This window comes from Aptenodytes forsteri, unplaced genomic scaffold, assembly GCF_000699145.1.
Source record: "Aptenodytes forsteri isolate BGI_AS27 unplaced genomic scaffold, ASM69914v1 Scaffold132, whole genome shotgun sequence".
In the NCBI taxonomy this organism is placed as follows: Eukaryota; Metazoa; Chordata; class Aves; order Sphenisciformes; family Spheniscidae; genus Aptenodytes; species Aptenodytes forsteri.
In genome coordinates this window covers 3,097,105-3,122,726 of record NW_008795520.1, presented here as the reverse complement: position 1 = coordinate 3,122,726, position 25,622 = coordinate 3,097,105, and the positions used below count along the sequence as shown (strand labels likewise).

Genomic DNA, 25,622 nt, shown 5'->3' with positions numbered 1-25,622 from the left:
GAAGAGACCGACACCCACCTCACTACAACCTCCTTTCAGGTAGTTGTAGAGAGCGAAGAAGTGGCAGAGAACCCATGCTGGAAATGTGCCTGCTGACCATCACGCAAGCGCAGCTCTGGGATGCTTTCAGCCACCTAAAGCAGCAAGTGGTTTGGGGGAATAAATTTGAGAACCAAAAGGCAAGGAAGGGGCCACGTGATAAAGTCAAGAGGTTGAGTCACACAGCTGGACTGGAGATTTCAGTCTGTACTCCTAAGACAGCTTGTGCATTTTTCAATAGAGCAGCAGGCACAGAATATACAACACTTGGGCAGATTCTGAATGGAATTTACCAGACCAAGAAGCCACATCATGTAGAGAAAACACCTACAAGGTGTTTTTAATTCAGAGAGAGCCACCATCTCCTGCAGAGAGGAGAGAAGCTGCTGAACAGGCAGTGAGTGGTACCTTGCTTCTTTGCCAGGCTGCATCAGCCAGGTTGAGACATGTTCCTACCAGTTCACTTTGCTTTTAAGTTGGGAAGAACAAGAAGAAAAAAAAATCTAGCACTTCATCAATGGACAGTTGCCAACTCCCTCAACAAATATGACCACCAGGTGTCTCTTTCATCTCAGCTGAGTGCTATAACAATTAATCCTCTCCACTTTCACTCTCCCAGAATCAGATCTCCTCTTGCCGGTTAGCCTTCTGGCCTTTTGCCAGATTTCTGCTTTTGCATTCCTGGATACATTAAGATCCAGCTTAAGAACTGTAATGGAGCACACTCCCTGCCAGAACACTGAAATCCTTAGCAGGTAAGAGCTTGCTCTGAGGCTGTAGGTTCAGATCCAGACAGGCTGCAGAGGACCTAAATGCAGAGCTTCCACATTCTGAACCAAGGACTCTAGCTTCCATGTGTCCATGCCACAGGTGGGCATCTACACCACTGCCTGTTACCTAATATACAATTGCCTTTCACAAGAAGTACTGATTTAGGATAAGCCAATGCAAGTTGCAACGAGGGAAATTCTGGCTAGGTATGAGACAAAAGTTCACAGCAAGGGTGGTGAAATGCAGGATGCCTAGCAAGGCTGCAAAATCTCCATTCTTGGAGATATGCAAAACTTGGGCCCTGAGTGACCTGATTTCACTTGGAAATTGTGGCCCTGCTTTGAGCAGGGGTTTGACAAGACGACCTCCTAAATTATTCTGTAATTGGTCAGAAAAGGCTTTAGGGTTTGACAAGAGCACACGACTATAACCTGACATAGGAGATTTAAACTGTTCCCGAAGGCTGTCACAGATGCCTGCCTAAGTGTGCTTACTTGTGCAGCCCCAACCTGCATTTATCTGTCCCCACTTGCAATAGAGGAGCTCCAGCTATGGGAGAGAGAGCAGAAACACCTGATCATTGGCCCTGGTGACACAAATGTGATCAACGAACAAAACTAAAACAGAAAAGTTCATTTTTAAAAGATGCCTTGAATCAAACAGAAAGGAGAGAAATTAATTCTAAACCTTCATTAAAGTTCTGAACCCATTCCGGATAATGAATGCCTGTATTCCCTCAAGTGACTGTGTTATTTGTGGTGCCAGTGAGCGAAGAACTCAGAGCAAATTCCTCCTGAACCAGTACTAATTTAAGTCAACTCTTTGGGAAATTATTTAAAGATAAGTGCAACTCAAATGTTGCATCAGCAATGTGAGAGGAAAAAAAAAATATCTGAATATTCTTTCGTAAGCAAATCCAAAACTAAGAGAAAACTCAAAACAAAGCACGGGTTCTCAGGCAGACTGCTTGAGACCTTTTATTCCTCAATCTCGGAAACACAGGTGTAAGATACTATTAAAACAAACTAAACTTAATTCAAGAAACTATTTTCCATAACCTAATGTAAAATTTTAAACAAACCTCAAAAGAGAGGAATATATGTCCTCTATGAAATGTTCTGCTGACTTTAAGAAAAAAATCTGTATAAATTAGCACACATGAGCAGCTTTTTTTCATGAATGTTAATATAACCAAACTAAATCCAATAAACATGAAGGGAGAAAAAAAATTGCAAGCAACATAGTTATTGCTTATCTGGAAGAAACGCAAGTTAGGATAAACAGGAATTTTATTTTGTCCTGGTGACACAGCAGCAGTAATGCTTTCAAAGTTCCATCACCAACGTCCCATTGACTGCCAGTACAGTTTAGGCCCTGAAGCACTTCTATTACTTTTGTAAATAAAGATGAGGTTATTTCCAAAAAGTTACCAAGAGTAGCTACTTTTTCATTTAAAGGAACCATACGCTGTGCATTTAACTGTAGATGTCCCAGAAGTCTTCATGCTTTATCCGTTCCCCCACTACCTCGAGTCCAATGTCTGAGCCTAACACTCATCACATCGGACTTTATTATAATTGGAAGTTCACTGAAGCAAGAAGCATCTCTAATACTTATTTGCTACACACTTTCAGGCTGTGAGAAATATGTTGTAATTACTGCATTACCAAGCTGGGGAAAAAAATTCCACCAGTTAACAAGAAATAATTTAAATTGATGATAAGTATTAACAGTTGATGGATACATATGCTTTCTGTAGGTGGCTCTTTACCATAAAAAAAAATTAAGTGCAAGACCTTCAAATAACTACAAAGTCTTCTTTCCTGAGGAAGTATATTAATATTAGAACTTCAACATCTGTTCTTAGAAAATTTTAAAGTGTCTGAATCCAGCTAATTAGCTGGCACAATTACGTAGAAAACAACAACAGAAATTCAACAGTACATTGGGAAGATACAAGACTCTACATCACTGGCAACATATTGAAATTTAAATACCTCTTTATTGTCCCTGGAAGATCCAGACTGAATGGAATTTGATAGGAGGATGCTAAAGTGTCATCCACAGCCTTGCTTATTTCCTGTAGTTCTCTCAAAGAAATGCAGCCAAGTAAAGCAGTCAGTTCACAGTCCTGCGATTGAATAAGCCTGTCTTGTTCTTCAATTTCTCTTCTTAGCTGTTGATCTTTTGCTTCTAATATGGCCAGTCTTGCTTGGAGGTCTTCAATTTCTTTCTGCATAGAACAGAAATCTGAGTTTACTATGAACCTTGTTAGAGAAACTCCTCTGCCCCTAGAAAAATGCAGTACAAGTCTCAGAAGTAGCATGAATTAAGGTTGTCCAGTTTAGCACAACATTAAATGAGAAGACATTCTTTTGTTGACACACAAAAATTCTTATGCCTGTTGTATTTAGAAACTCTAGTGCTTCCACAGTCTGAAACTCCCCACCTTCATTTCAACACCAAATTTCAGGTTCCTCTTCCAACACCAACTGTCAGTCACCTTTTACCTTTAAAATACACGGGTATTTCCCAAGTCAAAAAATTCCCCCAAAAAAAGCAGTATCTCAGGTCAACCATGACAACAGAATCTTGCTATAGACTGGCAGCTAAAGTGATCAACCACCTATCTGTCCTCCGGCAGAATATCCCTGCAATGGTTCCTCTAGGCTTTCAATCCAACATCAGGCACAGGACACAAGTGGTGAATCACTGACTGTCTGGCCAGTCCTTTTGATTATTAATATTTAATTTTAATTAAAAGCACAAAATCCCTCCCTTGACTTAAAATGACCAGAGCTTCAACCTCAGTTGCACTCATCTTGCCAGAAGTTCAAACCCCGTGCATTATGATACTGACGTTTCTTGCAAGAGCACATTCTAATTTTTCCTTGAAAACCTAACAGGTAGCTTGCACCCAAGGAAGGTGCACTTCATGAAGGAGTCTGGGTTGCTGAGTTAATGAAATTATTTAATATATGGCCCTTTGCTCATTTGTCCCAGAATTTGAAAAGTGAGTTTAAAAAAAAAAATCAAAGGATAACTACTTGCTATCGAAGTAGCTGAATGCCATACTGGAGAATTTGATTCTATTCCTACATTTCTTACAGTCTCCGTGAAACTTTGCAAGCCACTTAAACTATTTTCTCAACACACAGCCACAGATTGAACGTTCACCATCTTCCATACAACCAACAAGAGAGGTCTCTGAAGTGCTATCTATAGACTCTCAACAGAAATCAAAGCTCGTAATTCCACACGCTGACCACATTCAGTCCAGCTAAAAAAAAAAAAAAAAAAGGGAAAAAAACCCACCCAAAACTTTTTCAGGTAAATAACTAGGCATTACAAAACTGACATTAGAAACGACCATATAGCTTTTTATGGTAATTCACTTCTTCATTCTCTATCTGTAAAATGGCAATAAGACTATCTCTTCACCCAAACCGATGTTATGGAGATAAAATTAAGTGGTTTTGAATCAGTCAGATGCCATGTTGATTAATGCTGTAAAAAGAGCCCATTCACAAATTAATAAATCTGCATCCAAAAGAGGGTTTGAGTGGGATACCGTAAAAGGGTTCTGGGGCCGAATACTGAGTAATGAAGATAAAATGGTATTCTGAGTATCTGAACAAGCACTTTCCATCTTCAGCAATGTATGAGGCAGGGATCCAGGCAAAAAAAGGCATGCTCATACAATTAAAGACTCTCATAAAACATACATACTATGCACAGATAACAGACTTCGGCATTTCTTTGCTTTTTGAGTGCTTCACTTTGAAAACATTGAAAGAATTTAAGGTTTCAATGTAATTTAAGTGAAGTTTAGTTCACTAATGCTCATTTTGTCAACAACCATATTTTCAGGTTTGCTGCACTGCAACAAGCTCCCTGAGTATCTTAAAACAACAAGAAACAGTCCTTGCACGTTCAAAGGTTGACGGGCTCAAAAATTTCAACTTCTATTAGTGCTGCGCACTAGATTCATCAAATATTTTCCTCCTTTTTTGGTTTTAGATTTAGCGACAAGAGAACAGAGTGGCCCATGTTTCAACCCACAGGCATTTGTCAAGGACAGAAAGGTCAGCAGGCCAAAAACATCAGTTTTGTTTCTTTCAGTCTGAAATTAGGCTTTTAGTGCGCACAAAGGACAATTCTGTCTCTGTGTTACTGGTTTGGGAATATTGCCAAAATCTTAATAGGCCCTACTTAATACAAAGGCCTTCATATTCTGTGAAAATGTAATTGCAATCACTGCAATAAGCAACCTACATGGGAACAGAAAGGGAGATGAACAGAATTTGGTTTTACAAACACACTTTTAGTACTGAAATGTTTTTACAACATAAATAGATACCAGAAGCACACAATCTGTATTCACAGAGAGAAAGCTGTTCTACTTGGGAATAGTTCACAGGCATTCTTGGGAGAATGGAAATTTTAGTCAGTAAACTGGAATTCTCTCGCATTCTTTTTCAGAAATGCCAAGAAGCCTTTAATGTGCTCTTGGTCAGCCTCCTCCAGGGACAGATAAAAAGGACTTAAAGTCTCAGCATGGAACAACAGATTATATTTGGCTCACTAAACATAAGCTGGAGTTTTACTTTGTGGATTTGAGGTTAAACTGAGATTTCTAACACGATGGCTAATCAGTACTGATTGTAAACTTCCAACTTCACTCATGGGCTGGTGTTCTCCAGGAAGTACAGATTGCAGTAGAAACATTAATATGTAAATTTTAGATGCTGTCACAGGCTTTCTCAAATCCCTGAAGACAAATGCAGAACCAACAGGAGAGAGGGTAGAAGGAAAAGGAAGGTAAAGTACATCTGAGGGGAAAAAAACAAAATAACGATTTCAGATCACGTGAGATTTTGGGCAGGAGCAATCCTTAAGCGATGCCAGGACCCACCAAACGTCACAGGTCAGACTTCTCCAGAACCTGGAATTCACGATAATTTTGATGAAATGCTCATAAATAGCGTGCCTGTACAATGATGTGGCTAATTTGTCCCTAGTATAACTACACAGAAATAAAGATTCACCTGGAGCAAGTATAAAAACATTAGCTGGCGTGGAGTCTTAAGTACAGCAGTTTTCAGTTGAATAGCTTGAGGTGGCTGGCTGGACATCTAGATTACCAAAAATAGTTTTCTGGACACTGATAATGTTGAACTAGACTATGTCTCCTCTTACATGTTGATGAAATAAATCCAAACAATACAAAGGTGATGACTAGGATAGAAAAGACATTTCTTCATCTCAGTAAGATTTTGCAATGGCCACCTATGATGCTTTTCTCCATTTCTTTCTGTTTTTTATATATATATATTTATGTGTATACACACAGATGATTATACTATCAGATCCACCAAAGGAAGAAAAGTATAAAAAACAATGAGATTTCAAGACAACACCACAGAAAAAAAGAAAACGAGACCTACTAGCTCTCCAAGATGTCACATTGCTGAGTGTGATCACCAGGGTTTAAAAGGAGGTGGAGCAAAGACTTGTACTAGACAGTAAACAGATTTTTTGAAGGACAGTGAAAAGAAAGAGCTAAATTTTGCTTAAAAGGCTTGCAGATTTAAAATTGGACAGAAGCCATCTTAAAAACATTCCATTTGCCAAATTACCACATTGTGGCATCACGTGTCAGTGCAAAGTTGTTGTTGGCAAATGCCAACTGCTCCATGATGATTCCTTCATCCTTATGAAATGTATCAATCATCTTTCAGGAACAAAAGCTGGTAAATCATGTATTTATAGTCAATTCTAACCAGAAATGGATGAAAGATTGCTTCCCTCAAAACTTTTTGTCTTCGAATAAAAACTTCTGAAGATCAGTGAAATATTAAAATAGCAAATTAGAACATAAAGAGCACACTTAAAAAAATAATGAGGAAAGTTAAAGCACACACACAAGCCACCGAGCCTTCCAGTTCTGCTTCTCCGTAATGAGATTAACACAAGTCCTGTGGCTGCCATCTCCAGTCATCACTTAGATTATCAACTGGACTACAGCCAAGGCTCTAATTGCTGCACAGAAGCAAAGTCACTATTACAATAAATTTATTTAATTCTGTGTGACAGCTTACAAGCTTTTCTGCACACAGCACTGGTTCTTATAGACAACTTTGCAGTCCTGTTACCTGTAACCATTTCTTTTCTTGAAAAAGTTGGTTTCGTTTTGTGGCTGAAACCTGCGTCCTCTCCTGGTAAGTGGATCTCAAAAGCTTATGTTCATTTTCGTGCCAAAGCTGGATTTCTTCATGTCTAACCCTTTGAAAAAAATGAAAAAAGCTAAAAATTAGCGTTATCGCCGAGTATCAACATTTCAAAGATTAAAAAGGTCAGAATGCTACATGTCACCTTCAGAGTTATAACACTCCATCACCAGAATGATTACATCTTAAATGGATACAGCTAGAGAACAAGAGATTTCTCCTTGGCATATCTTCCTATATTATCTCAAACATTTACACTGTTTTTACAACATGCTGAAGAAGGAAAAAGGAAAACTTGTATAGCTTCAGGCTTCCCCCAGCTTTTTCATATTTCAGAAATTTATCCATCACTGCCTTGAAAGAGACAAAACTAAGGCATGTAATTTCTATCAATACAGAGAAAAATCTCTTAGACAGAAGTTTAAAAACTTGCCAAAGCCATTTTTGCAGCTTCTGACAGCTTTTGGAGACTACATTAGAGATCATCTGGCGTGTTTGCTCCACAATGCCAAATTTTACTTCTCTCTTGCACAGCAAGTTCTTTCAAAAATCGGTCAGTGGGATTCCTCACAGTGGTCGGTACAACCCTCAGCTGTAAATCCTTGCATGATTCGACCCCAAGGTAATCAGTACATTACATTAAGTGTCAAGTCTATAATCAGCCTCTCAGAATGCACCTGCAAACAATGCAAAGCTATTTTGTCTTGCATGTTCCTGCATAAGAGCATGTGCGCTTGCAAGGCCAATTGCATTTCTGTGTCCATCTCTAGAGACAAGTGCGTGCATTTCCACATAAAGGGTACAGATGCATTTCAGTATCCTGTTTAAAAAAATACTCTGTCTCAAACAAAGAATGTTTTTGAAGCATGATTTCCCATCGTAATCTTGCAAAGCAAATACATCCATGCTACATATAAAACATGCATCACAAGTCTGGTTTAAGCATGATTAATCATGCAATTATGATCTTCATACACAGCTGTTTAACAAGTGTGCAGAACAAGAGGTTCCCGTCTCTTCTGCAGGACCATCAGAAGACACGCATGCTTTACTCCCTCTCTGTGGGCTGAAAAATATACTGAAAAAGCAAAATAAAACCCTAGCACTAAAATAAGTGGCATTAATACTTAAACAAAATAGACATAACAACAGTGTAACTGTATTTCTGTAATAACAAAATAGATCAAAGAGACACCCGTATTATGAGGTGCTAGGCCATCACTGTGTATGTGCCTTACAATCATTATAGATTGCTGTGGCTCCAACTGACTACACTTCGCAGCAGCTCTGAAGCCTCCTTCTTTTAGTAAGAGCTGCGTCTTTCTGAGAGCTGTATGCCATAGAAATTTGAGTGGGTGGTGAAAATTTAGGAAACATCCACAATAAACATAGGTTATTCTCAGAACCTCCTTGGAAATCCCATGTACATCTGCCTACTTTGTACTGAGGAAACAGAAACAAGATCTCTCTGATCTCACCAAACCTGGGTGATTGCACGAACACGGTATTGTTCCTAAGCTAAACATAACCAAACCTGGGCTCCTACCACCTGCCCCCAATATCCTGTGTCAACACTGATTGCATTCACCTAAAAACTCATCTCATAATTTAATCAAGTAAAACAAAACTGGGGCACGAATTTCAGTCTTGTATTAAACAAATAACCTGCCATATGCACTTTTCATTTAAGAAGTTCTTTATTTGCAAAAAGATGAGACTGGCTTGATTACAGTAAAACTGCAATGATCTGGTCTTCTGTGGCTATTCTGATCATCTTTTGAATTTTCCAGGTGAAAAAAAGAAGTCTTGGGTATACTGGTTTTGTTCCGATTCAAAATGAAAATAAAAACTGAAGCCTACAAATTTTCCTTGAAGAAGTGGTCATGTTTTGTACCCTGTACTATCCAAAAATACTGTTGGAACAGAAAAATTTTTAAACACCCCTATTGAAGACAAAGGGTACGCTTGCTGCATCAACAAGAGTGAGACCACAGACAAAGCGGTGTGAAAGGCTACAAGAATCAAGCGAGAAAAAGAAAGGGGGTCACAACAACAGTCAAACTCAAGCTCAAAGAAAGGAGTGTGCACAAGACAGAAAAGTAAAGAGGATATTCATCTGACCCTGAAGAATGGCACTGCTCTCAGACCTGTGCAAAGAGAAGAGTTGCAGATATAATCATCTGAAGAACAGGAACACTTTCATAAATGTATATATTATATATGAGATATTTTATATATAAAAATATACATACATTATATAGGAAAAAAATAAGGACTATGTATCCCTATTGAAGACAAAGGGTACGCTTGCTGCATCAACAAGAGTGAGACCACAGACAAAGCGGTGTGAAAGGCTACAAGAATCAAGCGAGAAAAAGAAAGGGGGTCACAACAACAGTCAAACTCAAGCTCAAAGAAAGGAGTGTGCACAAGACAGAAAAGTAAAGAGGATATTCATCTGACCCTGAAGAATGGCACTGCTCTCAGACCTGTGCAAAGAGAAGAGTTGCAGATATAATCATCTGAAGAACAGGAACACTTTCATAAATGTATATATTATATATGAGATATTTTATATATAAAAATATACATACATTATATAGGAAAAAAATAAGCAGACTATGTATTTCAAGGATGCTTTAGTGACGCAATTTCTAAGACACTAAAGACAACACCACCCCTAAAGCCAAAATCATTATTACAAACTAATGCATAGAGCGAACACGTCTTAATGACAAAATACAGAATGTTGTATCCTAATCTTTAAGGAATGGTAAAACAGCTTCTTAGGGCCTCAGAAGGTAGAAGGAAACAGCTCTGAGGTAGTGCAGTTTGTTTTAAACCTGCCTCATTACTAAATACTATAAATAGAGGGCAAAAATACCCTTAAAAGTCTCAAATTTTGCAATAAATTTTTATTATCTGTACTGATTTTATCTAATTTCCATATATATCAAAAATTACACCCAAATGTATTGACTATCACACTGCAGCCTTTATATGTATAAGCTGCCAGAAAAGAAAGGGGTTTTCTTCTTTCATTTGTGCTAGCGCATTTGAGAACAGCTTGCAACACCTATGAAGAATCCTCTTACTTCTAATAACAGTAACCAGTAGCACAGCTGAAGAAAGACCTAGAAACAGAGACAATTTTTTCTTCCTAAGCTAACTGCCTCCCTTGGGTCATCCAACACATCTCACATTCCCCCAATCTCTGAAGTTGTTATCCCTTCAAGAGAAGGCTGAGAATTTATTTTTGTGACTTGGTACAGGGCTGAGCACATTACTGCCACCTAATAAGTGACGCATAAAAGGAAGCTCCCAAAGATCTATGCATATCAAAAAAGAATCTGTTTTTACTTTATATTTAAATATCCTTTCATTGCCTGAATAGGAGCATCAGAATTAACTCCACAGGGAACCGTTGCTCAAGCTGCCTTGCTGTTGTATGCTCAAGCTGCCGCGTCAAGGATTCAATCCCATTCCTACTCAACATCAGTGAGAAAAGTTCCATTTAATTCACCAGTTCATCATGATCAATGTTTTTCAGGGCAACTCTGAAAGAATTGTAGAAAGAAAAAGAGAAGCGGGGGGCGGGGGGGTGTCATAAACAAGCTCCATATTGATATGTTAGAAGGTCCTTAAAACTCTTTATTAAAATTATTCATAAATTGTATTCTCCATTTTGAGAAAAACAGAAGCACCATTTTACATAATAAGGAATCAAACTTACCGATGATCAGCAGCCCAGTGCAATGCTGCTTGAACTTGGGTAACGAACCTATCCAAAAACCTGCTAATTGAAGGATGCCTTGAAGGAAGCTGAAATTTTAAAGAATTTTTGTCTTTCTCCAGTTCCTCCAGTTTCCGTCTAAATTTATCAGCTAGAAATGAAATAAAAAACCACGTTACTTAACAGTGACAAAAAGGTTCCATTTTATCTGAAGAAGAAAAAATGTTGATCAACAAAAAGTAAAAACCACCTCACAGACGGTTCTTCCCCTTTTGATAAAATATATTGGTCTGTTTTGCTCAAGGATGAATTACTAAGACTACAATGGAAAACATCAGATAACCAGGATGCTAAGCTACTTTCTTCTATGACAAGGACAAAACTGCAGGCTTCCCAGCACTTTCACAGAGTTTTAATTTGGTAAGGCTCCAAAGAATTGGCTCAAAGTTATCATCTGTGTTCTTTTCCTAGAGTAACAGCTCTGAATTCGACTCTAAGAAAACTCCTACTCTTCACTGCTCCAGTTTTAAAACAATCTTAGATGGCAGTTATACATTTAAAGTCTGACCTTTTAAAAAATTGCATTGTTATTAGATCAAGAACTGAAGAATCACATATGATATCTCAGCAATATATTTCAGCAGAAAATGCTGAAATATAGCATTTATAGCAATTAAACAATTATCTCATTCCAGACTCTCCTGAATTATGCTTACTTTATCATCCAACAAAAAGATTTACTTTCAACTTTAAATAAAAATAACAGTGGTCCTTAAGAGTGATTTGACTCTATCATAAATCTATAAATTTCTTAGAGTAAACACTTCTCTATATAAGTTAGCTCTTACTTTTGTTTTCTTTCCCTGTGTAGAAAACAAAGGAACATAGTTCCAAATACAAATTATTATTTCTGGTACGTATATTCTCTGTTCTCTCTAGTGCCAGTATACTAGCAAAATCACATACATGACAGATAACAAGCCTGACTGGTCCAAGCCAGAACACCTTTGATGATACATTAGTCAAATCAGAGAGTTTTCAGCTAGCCCACAAATGGAAAACCTTTACAATTCAGTACTTTCCTCATGACCCCGCTGCCTACAATTTTGCGTGATTAGCATTCCTTCCCTTCTAACATTTTCAATACAACGTGTTACTATCAGAATAACATCCATCTGCGCATGCTTTTTACTGCTTATTTTCTTTCTTTATCCTCAAAGGGGTTTTAAGAAGAGGGGTTGTTTACATTTGCTGGTTTAGTGAAATGATCCATTTTTACAGTAATCTATCATTAGTATTGATCTCCCTTCCACTCCTGTGCCGATGGGGTGGAATAAAGACACAGAATGTACTAATGAGACTAGATCTTCTCCCTAGGCCAGCAGACCGTTCCAGGGTAGTTAAACTCATGTTGTTGTTGTTATTATTATTAGGGTGCAAAACACTGCCAGAAGGCTCTAGCTGAAATGATCACCAGCCAAGTTACTGCAGGGTTCAGGCCTTGCCCCAACAACCACATGTACATGTGTGCATACTCTTCCTGCAAAGGAAAAACACTTTTTCAGCAGTGGAGGTGAACCACATCAACGGTGTCTCTCACAGGGACCACAGCTGAACAGCTTCAGCCTATCCCTATCACCACAAGGAAACCAGAATTTGGGCCCCGATGAGACTTCTGAGCCCATACTTTGACCAGAAAAACATATCAGTATTCGCATTTCATGTGGAATTTCAAACACAGCCACCAAAATATCACTGTTACAAACAGAAAAGTAAGGGTTGGATTGTGACCAATGACCACTGAACGCCAGAACACATGGAAACACCTCCTTTTACTCAAACCATTCACCACTGGGATCCCTGTGTTACCTGAGCGGGAGTTGTGGCAACCCTCTACAGCCATTCAACGATGTTGTCATTGTTCTTCAACATAATTATGCTCACACTGTGTTTGTATGTCCAGTTGTTTCATCGTTCTACTCCTACCCATTCTGGCCCTAGAAACAGGCTATTCTGAGAAGGAAAACAGATGAAGGGATCCACGTGCCAATTCATTCTCTCTCATTAATTCTTGGCTGTGTCCTGCTTTATATACTCCAGTCTACACAGAATTCAATTAGTTTCTACTAACAGACATTTCTAAATAATTGTTTCGCTGGCATTTTATAAGTACTATGACTCCACCACCATTGAGCTGAACACTGCAGCACTCAGCTTTAGGCTCCTCTCCCGGAAAGTAGACCCCTCGGTTTGACCTGGCCGTGTCTTCAGTGCATGGAAAGACCAAGGCACCTCAGTGCCAGCTGCAGAGCAGGGAACCATGCAAATAAGGCTTATCTCAGTCCAGCTTTCAGCGCTGCAGCTCAAGAGAGATCTGGATTAAGCAGAAGTAATGGAAACGATGACAAGTCTAGCAAACAGGACATGTGAAAAAGACAGCAATAAGCAGGGTTCCTTGATCTAGTGGAGATAAAGACTGAGGGGAGTAACTTCCAGTACTATTACACACCAGGAAGCTGCAAAGAAAGCGGTAATACAATGCTTTTCACCTCTCCTCAGCACTTGAGCCTCCAGTAACAAACCTGAGTTGCAGCAAAGGAGATGAGGAAAAACATTAGATATAGTAAAGCACTAACTGCTTGGGACAGCCAGGAAACCTCCACCAGTGTTGGTTTTCAGGTCAGACAAACAGCTCTCAGGAATAGCTCTGGCATAGTTTTTAAGGTCAAGGCCAGCAAGATCAAATGTGTTCTCCTGAGATCCCTTCCCACCATATTTTCTAGGATTTTCCAGCCAAGAAGCAGACACAGAAGGCCTTTGCTATTCGTAAGCCATCAGACTCAAGGACACCACTTTCTTTTACCTTCATTTTAGTCTTTTAAGCACATTATTTCAACACAGAAAGACCTTCACAGGATCCCAGAGCTCACTGATGGACTGAGACACCAAAAGAAACCACACGCACTCAGATACCTCCATCACACACAAAGACTTAATACTTTGTTCCTCTGTCCCACAGTCTACCTCAAAATAAGTCATTTAACACACAGCTTACATGCAAAAAAGCAATCCCTCCATTTGATGAAGTTCTTAAATGAAGGAACTTTAACGTATTCAATACATACTGTTTTACAGACAAGAATTTGCAATAAGGCTTAATTCTCTCTACCAGCCTTTTATTTCACTGTATTCTGTTGCTAGCTTGCTGCCTTGCTGCAGTCCTATGGATACCCTAGATGAAGCTTCTACTTCAGTGCAAACAGCAAAAGTCAACCCTTAAATTACCCTCCATCCCAGCCCGTTACTGCCTGGTACACTTCAGACATCCCACTCAATTTAAAGCCAACCCAAGGTACAGGCCTGGAAGATGCTGACTAACTGCTGTTCTCAATTAAACAGATAGCAGTCGGAGAACTGCACTGTCTCCAAAGATCATGTTTTGGAACAGCTTGGAGCAAAGGAAGCAATTTCTGTAATTTTTAATTGACCTTATGAGAATATCTGGCTACCTCTCTACTTTTTACATATTCTGATCTTGGTTTTATTCCCCTGAAGAGAAGGTTCACTTTATCAGAACTATTTATCATCATTTAAAAAACATTTAAGAAAATCTTCACAGTAAGGGTAGAACCTCATTTGCTACATACTGCATATATTTATGTTTATTTATGTCTGTTCTTTGCTGATAGGTGGGCAGATGATCAGTCGTGCTATTCTACAAATTGCTGGACATTAAGGAAATGTTTCTTCTAGAGAAGGCCATTTGATCCTGCCCCACAATCCTGTAAAGAACCCCCTCCCTATTTCCCTCCTTCCCCCAAAAATCTGAAGGATCTAAACCAGGATTTGTGCAGGGTTTACATGCACAAATCACACACTGCAGCCCTAAAATCATTTTCTTACCTGCTAGATACTTCCAGAGCCAGGTAACCTCCCCAGCATTCACTTTCTTAAAAACTTAAAGCTTCCAAGATGACTGAAGTGTTTTTGTATACTCAGCATGAAAGATATTGTTACCTATTTTGTAAGAACTAAAGAAGTCCCAGGTTCAGATCCAAAGACTCCTCTTCTAGCAGTCTGTCTCCAACCACACACAGCGGCAGGCCTTTAGAGAGGAGACTAAGAACCAGGGTGCAAAGTGCCCCTTTACCTTGATATTGCTCCTGAACCTCTAATGTTTGTCAGCTGAAAGACTTCTTGAGCAAGGCACTATTCCTAGGATCAGGAAAAGAGGGGGGGAAAAGTCACCAACAGGTAGACATCTATCCACCAGAAACTTCTTTCCTCAGGCTATCTATGCTTTTGGTCTCCAAAATATACTATGACAGAGAATTTCAAAATGGAATTATGAATTATATAAACACATACCCCATTTGGTAATTTTAAATCTAAAGTCTGATGATCTTTATTAGGTGTTTCCTTTTTTAAACTGTAAATAAAACAAAACATTCCTTCTTCACTTTCCCTGCACATTAATAACTTAGGCATCATCACGTTCAAATTGCACCACTCATTTTCCAGGACAGAGAGACTTACTTTAGCTAAAGCAATCTACAAAGGCTAGAAAGTGAGGAGTCTAATGCAGAGCTTGAATACGTGACTGAAATGCAGCTGGAGCACAGACTAGCAAGCAAGGTGTCTACAGCCCAATTACTAGCACTGGCCTCCTACAAAATTCCTTGCAGGAGAACATGCAGACCAATTAATATCCAAATAGGACATGTGAAGACACATACTGTGATCAGAAATGAAGGCATTACAAGCAACTGGAGTATGCACGTGCTCTTAATTTAAGGATAATTAACCATTTAACAGTACCAAACAGATACACAACAGAAGATACTCAATTCCTTGCAAGTCCTAACACACCGGATACGTGTAAAAGAGCTTCAGATTACATTTGGATAGTTGAACAGCCAGCCCCTACCACGTGCTGTCTGGTCACTGGTGCAGAGCAAAACCTTTTCTACCTTCCATTCAGCCCTGCATACGGAAACCAACAAAATAAATGCAGCACGGAGTCAAACCACACACCCGGGGCAAGGCTGGCTCCAAAAAGGCATGGGGCTGGGGACAGACACTGGAAGAGCCTGTTGGAGTGACAGGAGCAGCAGCTGTACCCCAGAGCTATGCCTACCCTTCCGACTATGTGGACTAACAGGAGCACATCTGCAGAGCAAAACAGTTCCAGCACTGAGCAACCAACAACTGCAGTTCAGAGGGTCTTACTTCAGACTAGGTTTAGTGTAGCCCTGTGGACCAAAGGCCAGTTAGTAGTTGGAGCCTCTCGGGTACACCTCTAGAGCACATCTTCAGACTTTGTTCCACCTGAAAGAAAACCAGTCCATGCACTCCGAGACTGCTCTACAATGCAAAGCAAAGTACGGTAATCGGGACAATTGGGAGATTCCCTCCAAAGGCTTGCACACCGAATCTGAACTAAAATGCTATTTGGGCCAGGGTCCTTGGAATACTTCCAGCAGTCAGTGAAAAAAGTACTCCTGGAAAGGCCAGTAAGCAGAGGCTAAAGCTTTCCAGACAAGGCTATAAGCCCCTAGGTACCACAGCCAAACGTTCGCGTTCAGTTCATAAAAGGCTAGAGCATAATGGCTGCTAGAGCAAAATGCAAATGAAATTACCCCGCTTACCCACCACTTAATTTTTTCCACTCCAACCAAAAAGGCAACTTTGTGAAATTCAATACTCCAGCTGTGCTCCTGAGCTATCAAGACAACCTTGAGGAACAGCTGAGCAAATCAAACTCCTGACTGCTGAACATCCTTTGGAGTCGGAAGCAACTGCTACAGAAATGACCTCAAAGCAGGAGGGCCAAAATCCGTAGAGAGTGCTACAACTCCATAATTCTTTGTTTTGTGTATATTCCTCAGTTATTTGGCACTCTTAGTACAGGTAACAAACCCTTCTAGTTCCTCCTTTACACCACTGAGATGCTAGATCAATGTTTGCCTCCAATTCTGGTGCTGACTGAAGCTAAAAAAATAGTAACCTGAAGAGTACAAGAGAACAGGTCTCCAGCATTCCCAGCCAGACTCAAGGCATCAGAGTAGCGAAAATGCACAGCGATGACCTGATGTCACATTTGATGCCGCAAGCTTCTCCTGCTGCAGGCAACATCAGCTGTCTACCGTCTCTCCATTCCTTTTTCTTTCCTAGCAACGAGAGACCAGTATACATAAATCGGGTGGGGGAGGAAAGGGAAGGAAAGCTGGTACTTGAAATAGCGCCTGCAAGAGAAGCAACAGAGAACAGTATCTGGATTTCTTACAAGGACTGCTCAAGCAGACTTCTCTGCCTCCCAGCAAGCTCTGCATTTCCCCCCCCCCCCCCAATCAGTCCATACCAGTTACAAGCCAGGAAATTGCTGCATCCTTAAAACATATATAACATTTCAGAATTTAATGTGCTGAATGTCACTATTGCAGCAGAGTTGGGAAGTCTGAAAGCTTTAAAAAAATACAAGAACAAATAGACTGCTCAAGCAGACTTCTCTGCCTCCCAGCAAGCTCTGCATTTCCCCCCCCCCCCCCAATCAGTCCATACCAGTTACAAGCCAGGAAATTGCTGCATCCTTAAAACATATATAACATTTCAGAATTTAATGTGCTGAATGTCACTATTGCAGCAGAGTTGGGAAGTCTGAAAGCTTTAAAAAAATACAAGAACAAAAACATTTCAGCTGTTATGCTCCTTATAAAAAGAAGTTTGACACACTAGCAGATATTGATTTTTCCCCTCTAATTCATATTGAATTTAAGAGCATTCATTTAGGTTTTGAACAAAAAGATAACTTCTGAGAAGTTTCACTGATGCTTCCCCCAAAGCACAACACCAAGTTTCCCCACCTACAGTTTACATCATAACACTGAAAATTCTATGCTGTACATGAAACACCTTCCCAGAAGGGCACTGGTACAAGCCTAGTGTAGACTTTCAGCATAAATTTTGACCAGTGCCCCTATTTTGTAGAACATCCATAGCAGCAACACCACTGACAGATTGCCACTCAGATCTGTAACATTCTCTGTCTCTTAGTAATAACAGTTAAACGGAGCGGTGATTTACAGGCACAAGCCGTAGGACTCAGTGGGTTTTGTGAGGGTGTAGGCACAGTTACTTTCAACATCAGCAGGAAGATTAGCAAGAAGCCACAAAGCCAGAAAGGTTTTTCCAGCACGCCTCTGGGAAAGGAGGGGGGTGAGAGCCCAGCGGGAAATGTCAGAGTCCTGACTTGGGTGATTAATCTCGTAAGTTACTTGGCCAGCGTTAGAAAAATTTTGCTTTCCCGTATTTCTTTCTCATTATCACCTGGCAATAATGTAGGCTGAACTATCCTCACAGCTGTTCTTTCTGGACTCAGTTTAAGACACATCAGCACTATCTGGATAAACCTACATCACAATTTCCTGTAACATGACTATCCCGCAAGCAAAGTAGTTATTATTTGCCACTATCACCTCACAGAGAAGTCTCCAAGAAAGGCTCCAATCATACTAGGCTCAGACAACAGCAAAAAAAAAAAAAAAAAAAAAAACCCCAGCCGAAAAGACAAATGGAGAGGACAAAGCATCAGACATACAATATGGGTGAAAATGATGTACAATAATTTCAGCGTACCAGATGCAGCTTAATCTCCACTGCTCTTAATCTGACGCTTCTGAAAAACTTTTTTTCTGAAAAAAGTTCTTACAGTATTTTTAATAGCAAAGTTTTTAATAGTAAGAGTTTCATAAGTATTTTACATTACAGCATAAACTAGCCACTTCCATAGTTTTCTAGATGCTGGAGTAATTACATTTTTTAAAGTGCCTGACATGCATAACAGTTGCTGAAATAGTGGACAGTTTTCTGTATGTGGCAACCCGTTACTCATCTTTGTAATTGCACTAGAGTAAAGGTACAGTTCTATACAGTGTCTATCCCCTATAGTCCTTATCTTCAGATTTGCTGCATTTGTAAATTCCTTTGAACAGCACAAGGGTTTTAATGCAAATGCATTTTTGGAAACATCATTTCCGTTTCAGTCAAGTCACAATACAAAATAAACAGTGTCCTGTTGACTGTTTGCTTTTCATATTCTTTCATAAACATCAAACTTCCAATGAAACCACTGAGATGCCTACATTTCCAATATGACTTTACAGTAAAAATAATTTACAATAACATCCAAAGAGACGTTAAAGGAAAAAACAAGCTGATGGCTGGTGCACTTTATTTGATACCAACATTATTTTGTAAGCAGTACTGACAGTACTGTCACTACATATGAAATTGTACAGAAATAAAAGAAAAACATGTACCGCTGATTCCAGGCTGAATCTGCATTTTTTAAAAAGTAAGGCTATGCAGCACAATAGCACAGATCCCTATTCTGGATGAAATTCTACTCTTAAAAAGATCCCTCTAGACAAGGAAGCTAGCAGAAATCAATGCAAAGCTCCTTGGCTTGCAATACAGCTCCTTTTTTTGTTGGAGATGGTAGAGGAAGAGCTTTGGTAAAGGTTTCCAATCAGCACAGTTCACATACATGAACAACTGTCAACTATATATTAATGTCGACTGAGGACAATTCAATCCCAGTTCACTATGTCCCTTTCCTTGCTCCAGGAATCTCTAAGCCAACATCTGCCTTTCCTCACCGCCTCTGAATAAATGCCATGGGTTGATTAGAAGACAGGCCAGTCAATTAACAGTGAAACAATGCAATACTCTACAACTAATTGCATTATATTGTGAGATACTGGTCATTTTTATAAAGCAAGTTCTAAATGTTCTAACAAGAAATTAAAAAATCTGATGGACTATAGCTGGGTTTTCATATCAAGGATTTTATGACTAGAGACACAGTCAGATTATGTTGGGATTTTTTTGTACCAGGCTCTATTTAAGCACATATTGTGAATCTAAAGTGCTTTGTTCCAGCTGTCAAACAGAGAAAAGGCTCCTTTGTTATTGCCTAACCTGAATATATTAAAAATACCATCCTAAAGCACACCATTTGAAAGATTTTTTTTTTTGTGATAGAAGTCCAAAACTAGTATAGATAACATAAAGAAGTGTTCCTCAAAGGTTTATCTTCATACTTTTAAAAGCCATGCTGTAAAAATGCACAACAAAGCAGCACAAAATCTAGGCTAAGAAACACCAGTGAGTAGTGTAGAGTTGCTTTAAGTTGAAGTTTGAAAGAAACTAGCACAGATTTTAAAGTTTGGCGTATATTAAATGGTGCGATGTTCCCCAAGGACTGTAATATGCGAAGAAATCTGCCTGCAGTTCTGCTTAAGCCACCAGCTACAGATCAGCACCACCAAAACCAAAATGCAATTAGACAACATTATCTTCCTTCTGTGGCAAGGCATGCTGATGAAAAGGTATCAAATATTCTTTCCTATAGAATGGATATTACACACAGAGAACTATAAAGAGAATATAAATACATGCACGCAACCCCAAACCAATTGATCTGAACACTGCAGTGGGGAACTCTACAAGGAAACTTGAAGCTTTGCTCTAGAAACAAAAGGGGAGAGAGAAGATAAAGGAAGGCTTTGTGGTAACTGAGCTGAAAACAGTACATCCATTCATTATGGATGACTACCTGGATGCCAGAATTTTGGTTAAAGAACATCTTTTTTCTTCCTCTCTTGCTCTCTGCATTCCCCTTCATGAGCTCCCACAATAGTGCTCAATGTCTTCTCGTATTCCAGGTCTCCACTCTCACATTTAGTATTCTACATAATCTCAGATACATACATCTAATTCCTCTTTCACTGTTCCTTCCTTATCCCCAGTGCTCTTCAAGAATTAAAACTTCACCCTCAAATTAAGCTGATACCCTTCCCAACCACTCTGGATCAGTAGATGCAAAACCAAAAACTGTTTAAAAACTACTAAAGATGCTAGCTTAGTTCAGCCTAGCCACATTTCCAATTTCCACCATCCATCACTGTTCTAGCACCCAGAAATTACGCTGTTGTTCTTCATCCAGAAAAGGCCACATTCTAAGAAAGCAAGCAATAAGAGAGAACAGTTTACAACACTTGTAATTTGTTCTCAGACTATTTTGCCTGCCATAAGTCAAAATCAATTCACAAATTTTAAAATTTCATAGAATCATAGAATGGTTTGGGTTGGAAGGGACCTTTAAAGGTCATCTAGTCCAACCCCCTTGCAATGAGCAGAGACATCTTCAACTAGATCAGGTTGCTCAGAGCCCTGTCCAACCTGACCTTGAATGTTTCCAGGTATGGGGCATCCACCACCTCTCTGGGCAACCTGTGCCAGTGTTTCACCACCCTCATCGTAAAAACTGTCTTCCTTATATCTAGTCAGATCCAGTAATTTCCACTAGCTCAAGGAATCTGAATTCAATAGCAAAGGAAATCATTTAAACACAGAATAGTTGCTGACTGTTAATGTCCGGTGACTTATTTCCTGCGCTTCCCTTTGAACTTGGCCTCACGAACCAACTCTCTCTCCTCGGCAACTCACAGGCACCCTTACACCCTGTTTCTCCACCCTTTCATCCTCTTCCCTTCCCATACCCTCCACCTCAGCTAGCATCTGCTTCTTGGGTCTCCTTTCTTTCCGAAAAGTGATTTGGGTTCCTCCTGGATTTCTGCTGGACTTTGAATTACACTGCCAGATTTACACAAGAGTCTTCCATCGAAACTCCTTTTTCCCCCACCACGCTCCAGACTGTAAACAAAGGTTAGAATAAAGTTAACTTTTGGTGGGGCACAGAGACATGAAAACAGACTAAAGCTTTTTAGCTATTTGACCTACACATGCTGTTTATTTGGCTTACATATACAAACACCGAGCTCTCGCCTGTTTCCTAACTACCATCTTCAACATTGCTTTCCCAAGACTACTTTTGGTACTAAAGCATACACGGGGTAAACACAAAACAATTTAAATAATTCTGGGCAGTGACAACTGTAGTTGGATCCTGCAACTCTGGAAGGCAAAAAAGTTATAGAATATCAAATGTGAAAGCTGTAAACCCTTTTTTTTTTTTCCTGGAAACTGTATGTCAAGCATACTTTGTCCAATTGATCCCCAATTTCAAAACATTCAATAATTCATGACATTCCCAAAATGGCACCAAATTCTGTAAAAAATTCAGAAAGTTTGTGGGGTTCAGAGCACCGTGCAAAGTAAACCCCTCTACAGAAACGGGTTCTCACACTGAACTGGAACAAAGCCGCATCTCACTGCAATAACCTCAGAGGAGGCACTTCCTCTGCTATCAAGGCATACTTCATGTCAGCAGCTTCGCAGCAGTGTAACGTATTGCACTGCAAGGCACTACCTTCCGCCAAAGCACTGCCCTGAAACAAAGACTTCTCCCGCTCCCTACGCACGTGTTACAGCCCTCGCACTACCTACTTACTGCCATGAATTGTTCCACTGTGTGAAAATGAGAAGACCTTCCCTTAACTGGCACAGAAACCCAAGGAAGACAAACCGCCCCAAGCAGTCTTTACCTTTAAATATTTTCTAACTCTTCCAAAACCGATTCTTACCACCATAATGTTGCCAAGTGGTTATGTTTTCACAAGTAGCATAGACCAGCTGCCTACCAGCAAACAAAGGTCCCAGATAATAACTCCATACTTGAAGTGATATACTTTCACAGACTGCTGTTCGTTTAGACCCATCTAAAAACTCAAAAAAAAACAGCCCAGCAGGTTCTTATTCAAAAAATTACTTTGGTTTGCTGAGTTATTTTCCCTTTCATAGCCTGCAAGCCTCTGTTATGGAAGATGAGCAGATACAACACACCTCCCTTGAAGCGTGTTCTGTGTGTGAGGAACAAAGCCTTGAAAAACCTCGGATTTCCACCACAGCACAGTCATTTATAAATGATCCAGTCCACACGGTAGGACAATAGGGTGCAAAGCAGAGCTGGCGACTCAGAGGCACCACCTCTCTATATTTATGCCAACACATCAGGGTAGCAGTAGAGTCAGTGCACCCACCACATTCAAGCAATTATGGAGCCTTCCAGACACAACGAAGGCAGCAATTTTGACAGGCTTAATCTTGGATTTGCCTGGGGGCAGGGAGAACAAATACAAGGCAGGCAGCCACACACACACGCTATGTGCAGTATGGTCAGAAACAGAGGAAACGCTTAGATGACTCGCTCAAAAGTCCAATGTCCTACAAACAAAGTGTTCCAAGAGTATCTCAAAATCCTTTGTTTTCCCACCCTCACCCATCCACCAGCATTTGTACAGAACTTCTTGTGGAATTATCAACAGCTCAAGAGTATTCTAGGAAGAAGAACAATAGTAAAGAGTTGTTTGATTTCCCTGTAAGGAGCTCACAAAACAATCTATCCGTCTGCTCTGCATTGAGAAGACTGAAGTGAACACATGAAAGGAATTAACATACAATACCTCACCAACATAGGTGTATTTTCATCATTGCTTGTTGCCAGAAGGCTCTCAAAACACTGAATGTTAACCAAAATGTCACAGGATCCTGTAGATTTTAAGCATGTTAGAAAAAAATTAAAGAAAAAAAACCAGAAGTAGTTACAGGCATAATCAAGACAGCCCATCTAGAAAGAGTAACTTTTCTCAGTCCCCAGTTTCTTTTTATGCATTTACACATACCTACATTTTCAGGCAAAAAAAGCAATAGAGATATACAGCACTGTTTCATGGAAATGGTTCTGCCCATGGCTGTGCCAGGTGGCTTCAAGTCACACTCTGCCTATTCTCATGAGCACCAATTCTACAGTGCTGCATTACACAACCTCAAACGAATAACCCCATTTCTTTCAGCTTCTAGGTCCTCTGTCTGTAAAAATGTAGATAGTAACAATTGCTCCATAGGGGCCTCATTAGGCTTAATTAACACCTGTGTGAGATCTTCAGATAAAAGGATTGCTGTAATTACACAATCTGAACTGCTTCTTGCATAAGAAATCTTGTATTACCCCTTTCATAATTTGACCTTTTCTTAAAAGTTAGTGCCCTTTTGTTCTTTTACAGGACTCTGTTCCCTGTAAAAGAGTATTACCTCTTGGAGTCACCTCCTAATTTTCTAATTTCAAAAGCAGATAAAGCCCAGCCTCTTTCCTATTTGAACAAAAGGGATCCTGGAGTCTTTTTTTTTTTTTTTCTTTTTTTATTTAAAATCATTGTTCCCCCACCTTCCTCCCTTTCATACACACACTTTACTTTTTTCACATTTATGATATTCTTTTCATCCTTGCTCTGCAGCTGTCCCCACTGTCCCAGCACAGAGCTCCTGAAAGTGTTTCAGGCATAAGAATTACCCCCCAAGCACACAGCGCAGCGGACAGGGCTGCTTAAGAGGATGTCGGCAGAGGTCAGTGGAGAGAAGACCAAAAGGCTCTTTAGGCAAGTTCCACAGCCCTTTAACTCCACTTGGGTCCCCATTCAGCGAAGCAGTTACAAATGAGACAACATCCCATCGACCACCAAATGCAGTCAGAGGCCCGGTTGGATTGCGTTCACATAGGAACAGCAGAGCCCACCCAATGACAGCCACTGCAAAGAAGCCCGACCTCCTCCAGCATGCAGATCCACAGAAGAGCCTCTTGCATGTCCGTGCAGCAGTGCCAAGGCACCTTCACCAGTCTCCATGCTTCAGGCTACTAGACTTTAAAATTTTAAATACAGCCACACCGCCTTCTTCCAGCCTGAGACCATGAAGTTTCACTGCCTCCAGCAGCCTCTCCACCTGCTCATCAGAGCCTCCTCAGGCTGGAAGTAAACACTGCCAGACCAGTATCTGTGCTGACTTGAGAGCCAGCTGAGAATCAGAGCCAGGAGGGTAGTGGAAAGAGGAGCAGAGTGGGACTCTGATGGGACTTGGCCTGCAGAGGCAAGGGCAGGAGCACCTGCTAGAAACGAAGCTCAGGGAGAGAGGTTTGGCTATTGCCACGCTCTCCAGAAGGTGTTCAGAAAAGCAGGTGCTCCAGAAAGGATGAGGGATTTGCCATTTTAATGTGAGCCCACATACAAAAGACAGGACGTCTTTCAAGTATGATCCTGTTGTAGGCCCTAGAATTGCAGCTCACCAGATGTGGGTTCTGCTTCCAGCCCTGCAGCTGAGCTTTCTACACATCTCCTGCAAGCACGTAAAAAAAAAAAAGGCATTAAAGCCTACCCTCTTCTGTAGCATGCATTAACTACAAATGAAAACACTGCAAGAAATGGTTTATTAGCATACAGCTTCACAATAATTAATCTCTACCTTCTTCATGAGTTACAATTAAATAGTATTGCTACAGTAGTGAATCTTGCTATGAATTTCACTCTATGCCAGTATACCCACACCACCTCATAGTTTTAATAAGTGGTTTTACTGTAGCAAAATAAACATTTCTATCCAGCCTCCCACCTTGATTCTGTCCAGCAGCATCCCCTTTATTGATATTGTTTGAGCAGTATGTCTTTGAAGTAACGAGTAAGGACTACATTAATGTGTCTAAACAGCAACCTCTATAAACAATTTTTTTTTTCCTTCCAAATACCTCCTGCAAATGCAACAGAAGATAGCTGCTTTCCCCTCCCACACCCATTCAGCTCCTTTTTACTTTACCTCAGCTGGACAGCTTGAGAAGAACCGTGGTAAAATATGTAGATCAGACAGATGGTATTTGCTGCTCTTTTATCAATCCTGCTGCTCAATAGTTTTAAAAAGCCATGATAATTCATTACTTTAATAGTCTCAGATAGATCTTGGGTTCCACTACAACTTTGTCTTATCCATTTTGTAAGTGGAATTATTTTACTTACAGGAAGTATCAGAATCTTCAAGCAGAGCAGAAAGAGATACTGGATTAT

General features: G+C 40.0%; 1 protein-coding gene across 1 annotated transcript in view; it reads right to left on the bottom strand.

The window, feature by feature from the left end:
• The window catches only part of DISC1 (disrupted in schizophrenia 1), a 204,052-nt gene that overhangs the window by 145,215 nt on the left and 33,215 nt on the right, over positions 1–25,622 (bottom strand). The window contains exons 4-6 of the mRNA XM_009281786.2: positions 10,774–10,924; positions 6,966–7,095; positions 2,808–3,043 (exon numbers count right to left, since the gene is read on the bottom strand). Coding sequence (XP_009280061.2) covers positions 2,808–3,043; positions 6,966–7,095; positions 10,774–10,924 — 517 coding nt within the window. The remainder of the gene's footprint in view (positions 1–2,807; positions 3,044–6,965; positions 7,096–10,773; positions 10,925–25,622) is intronic.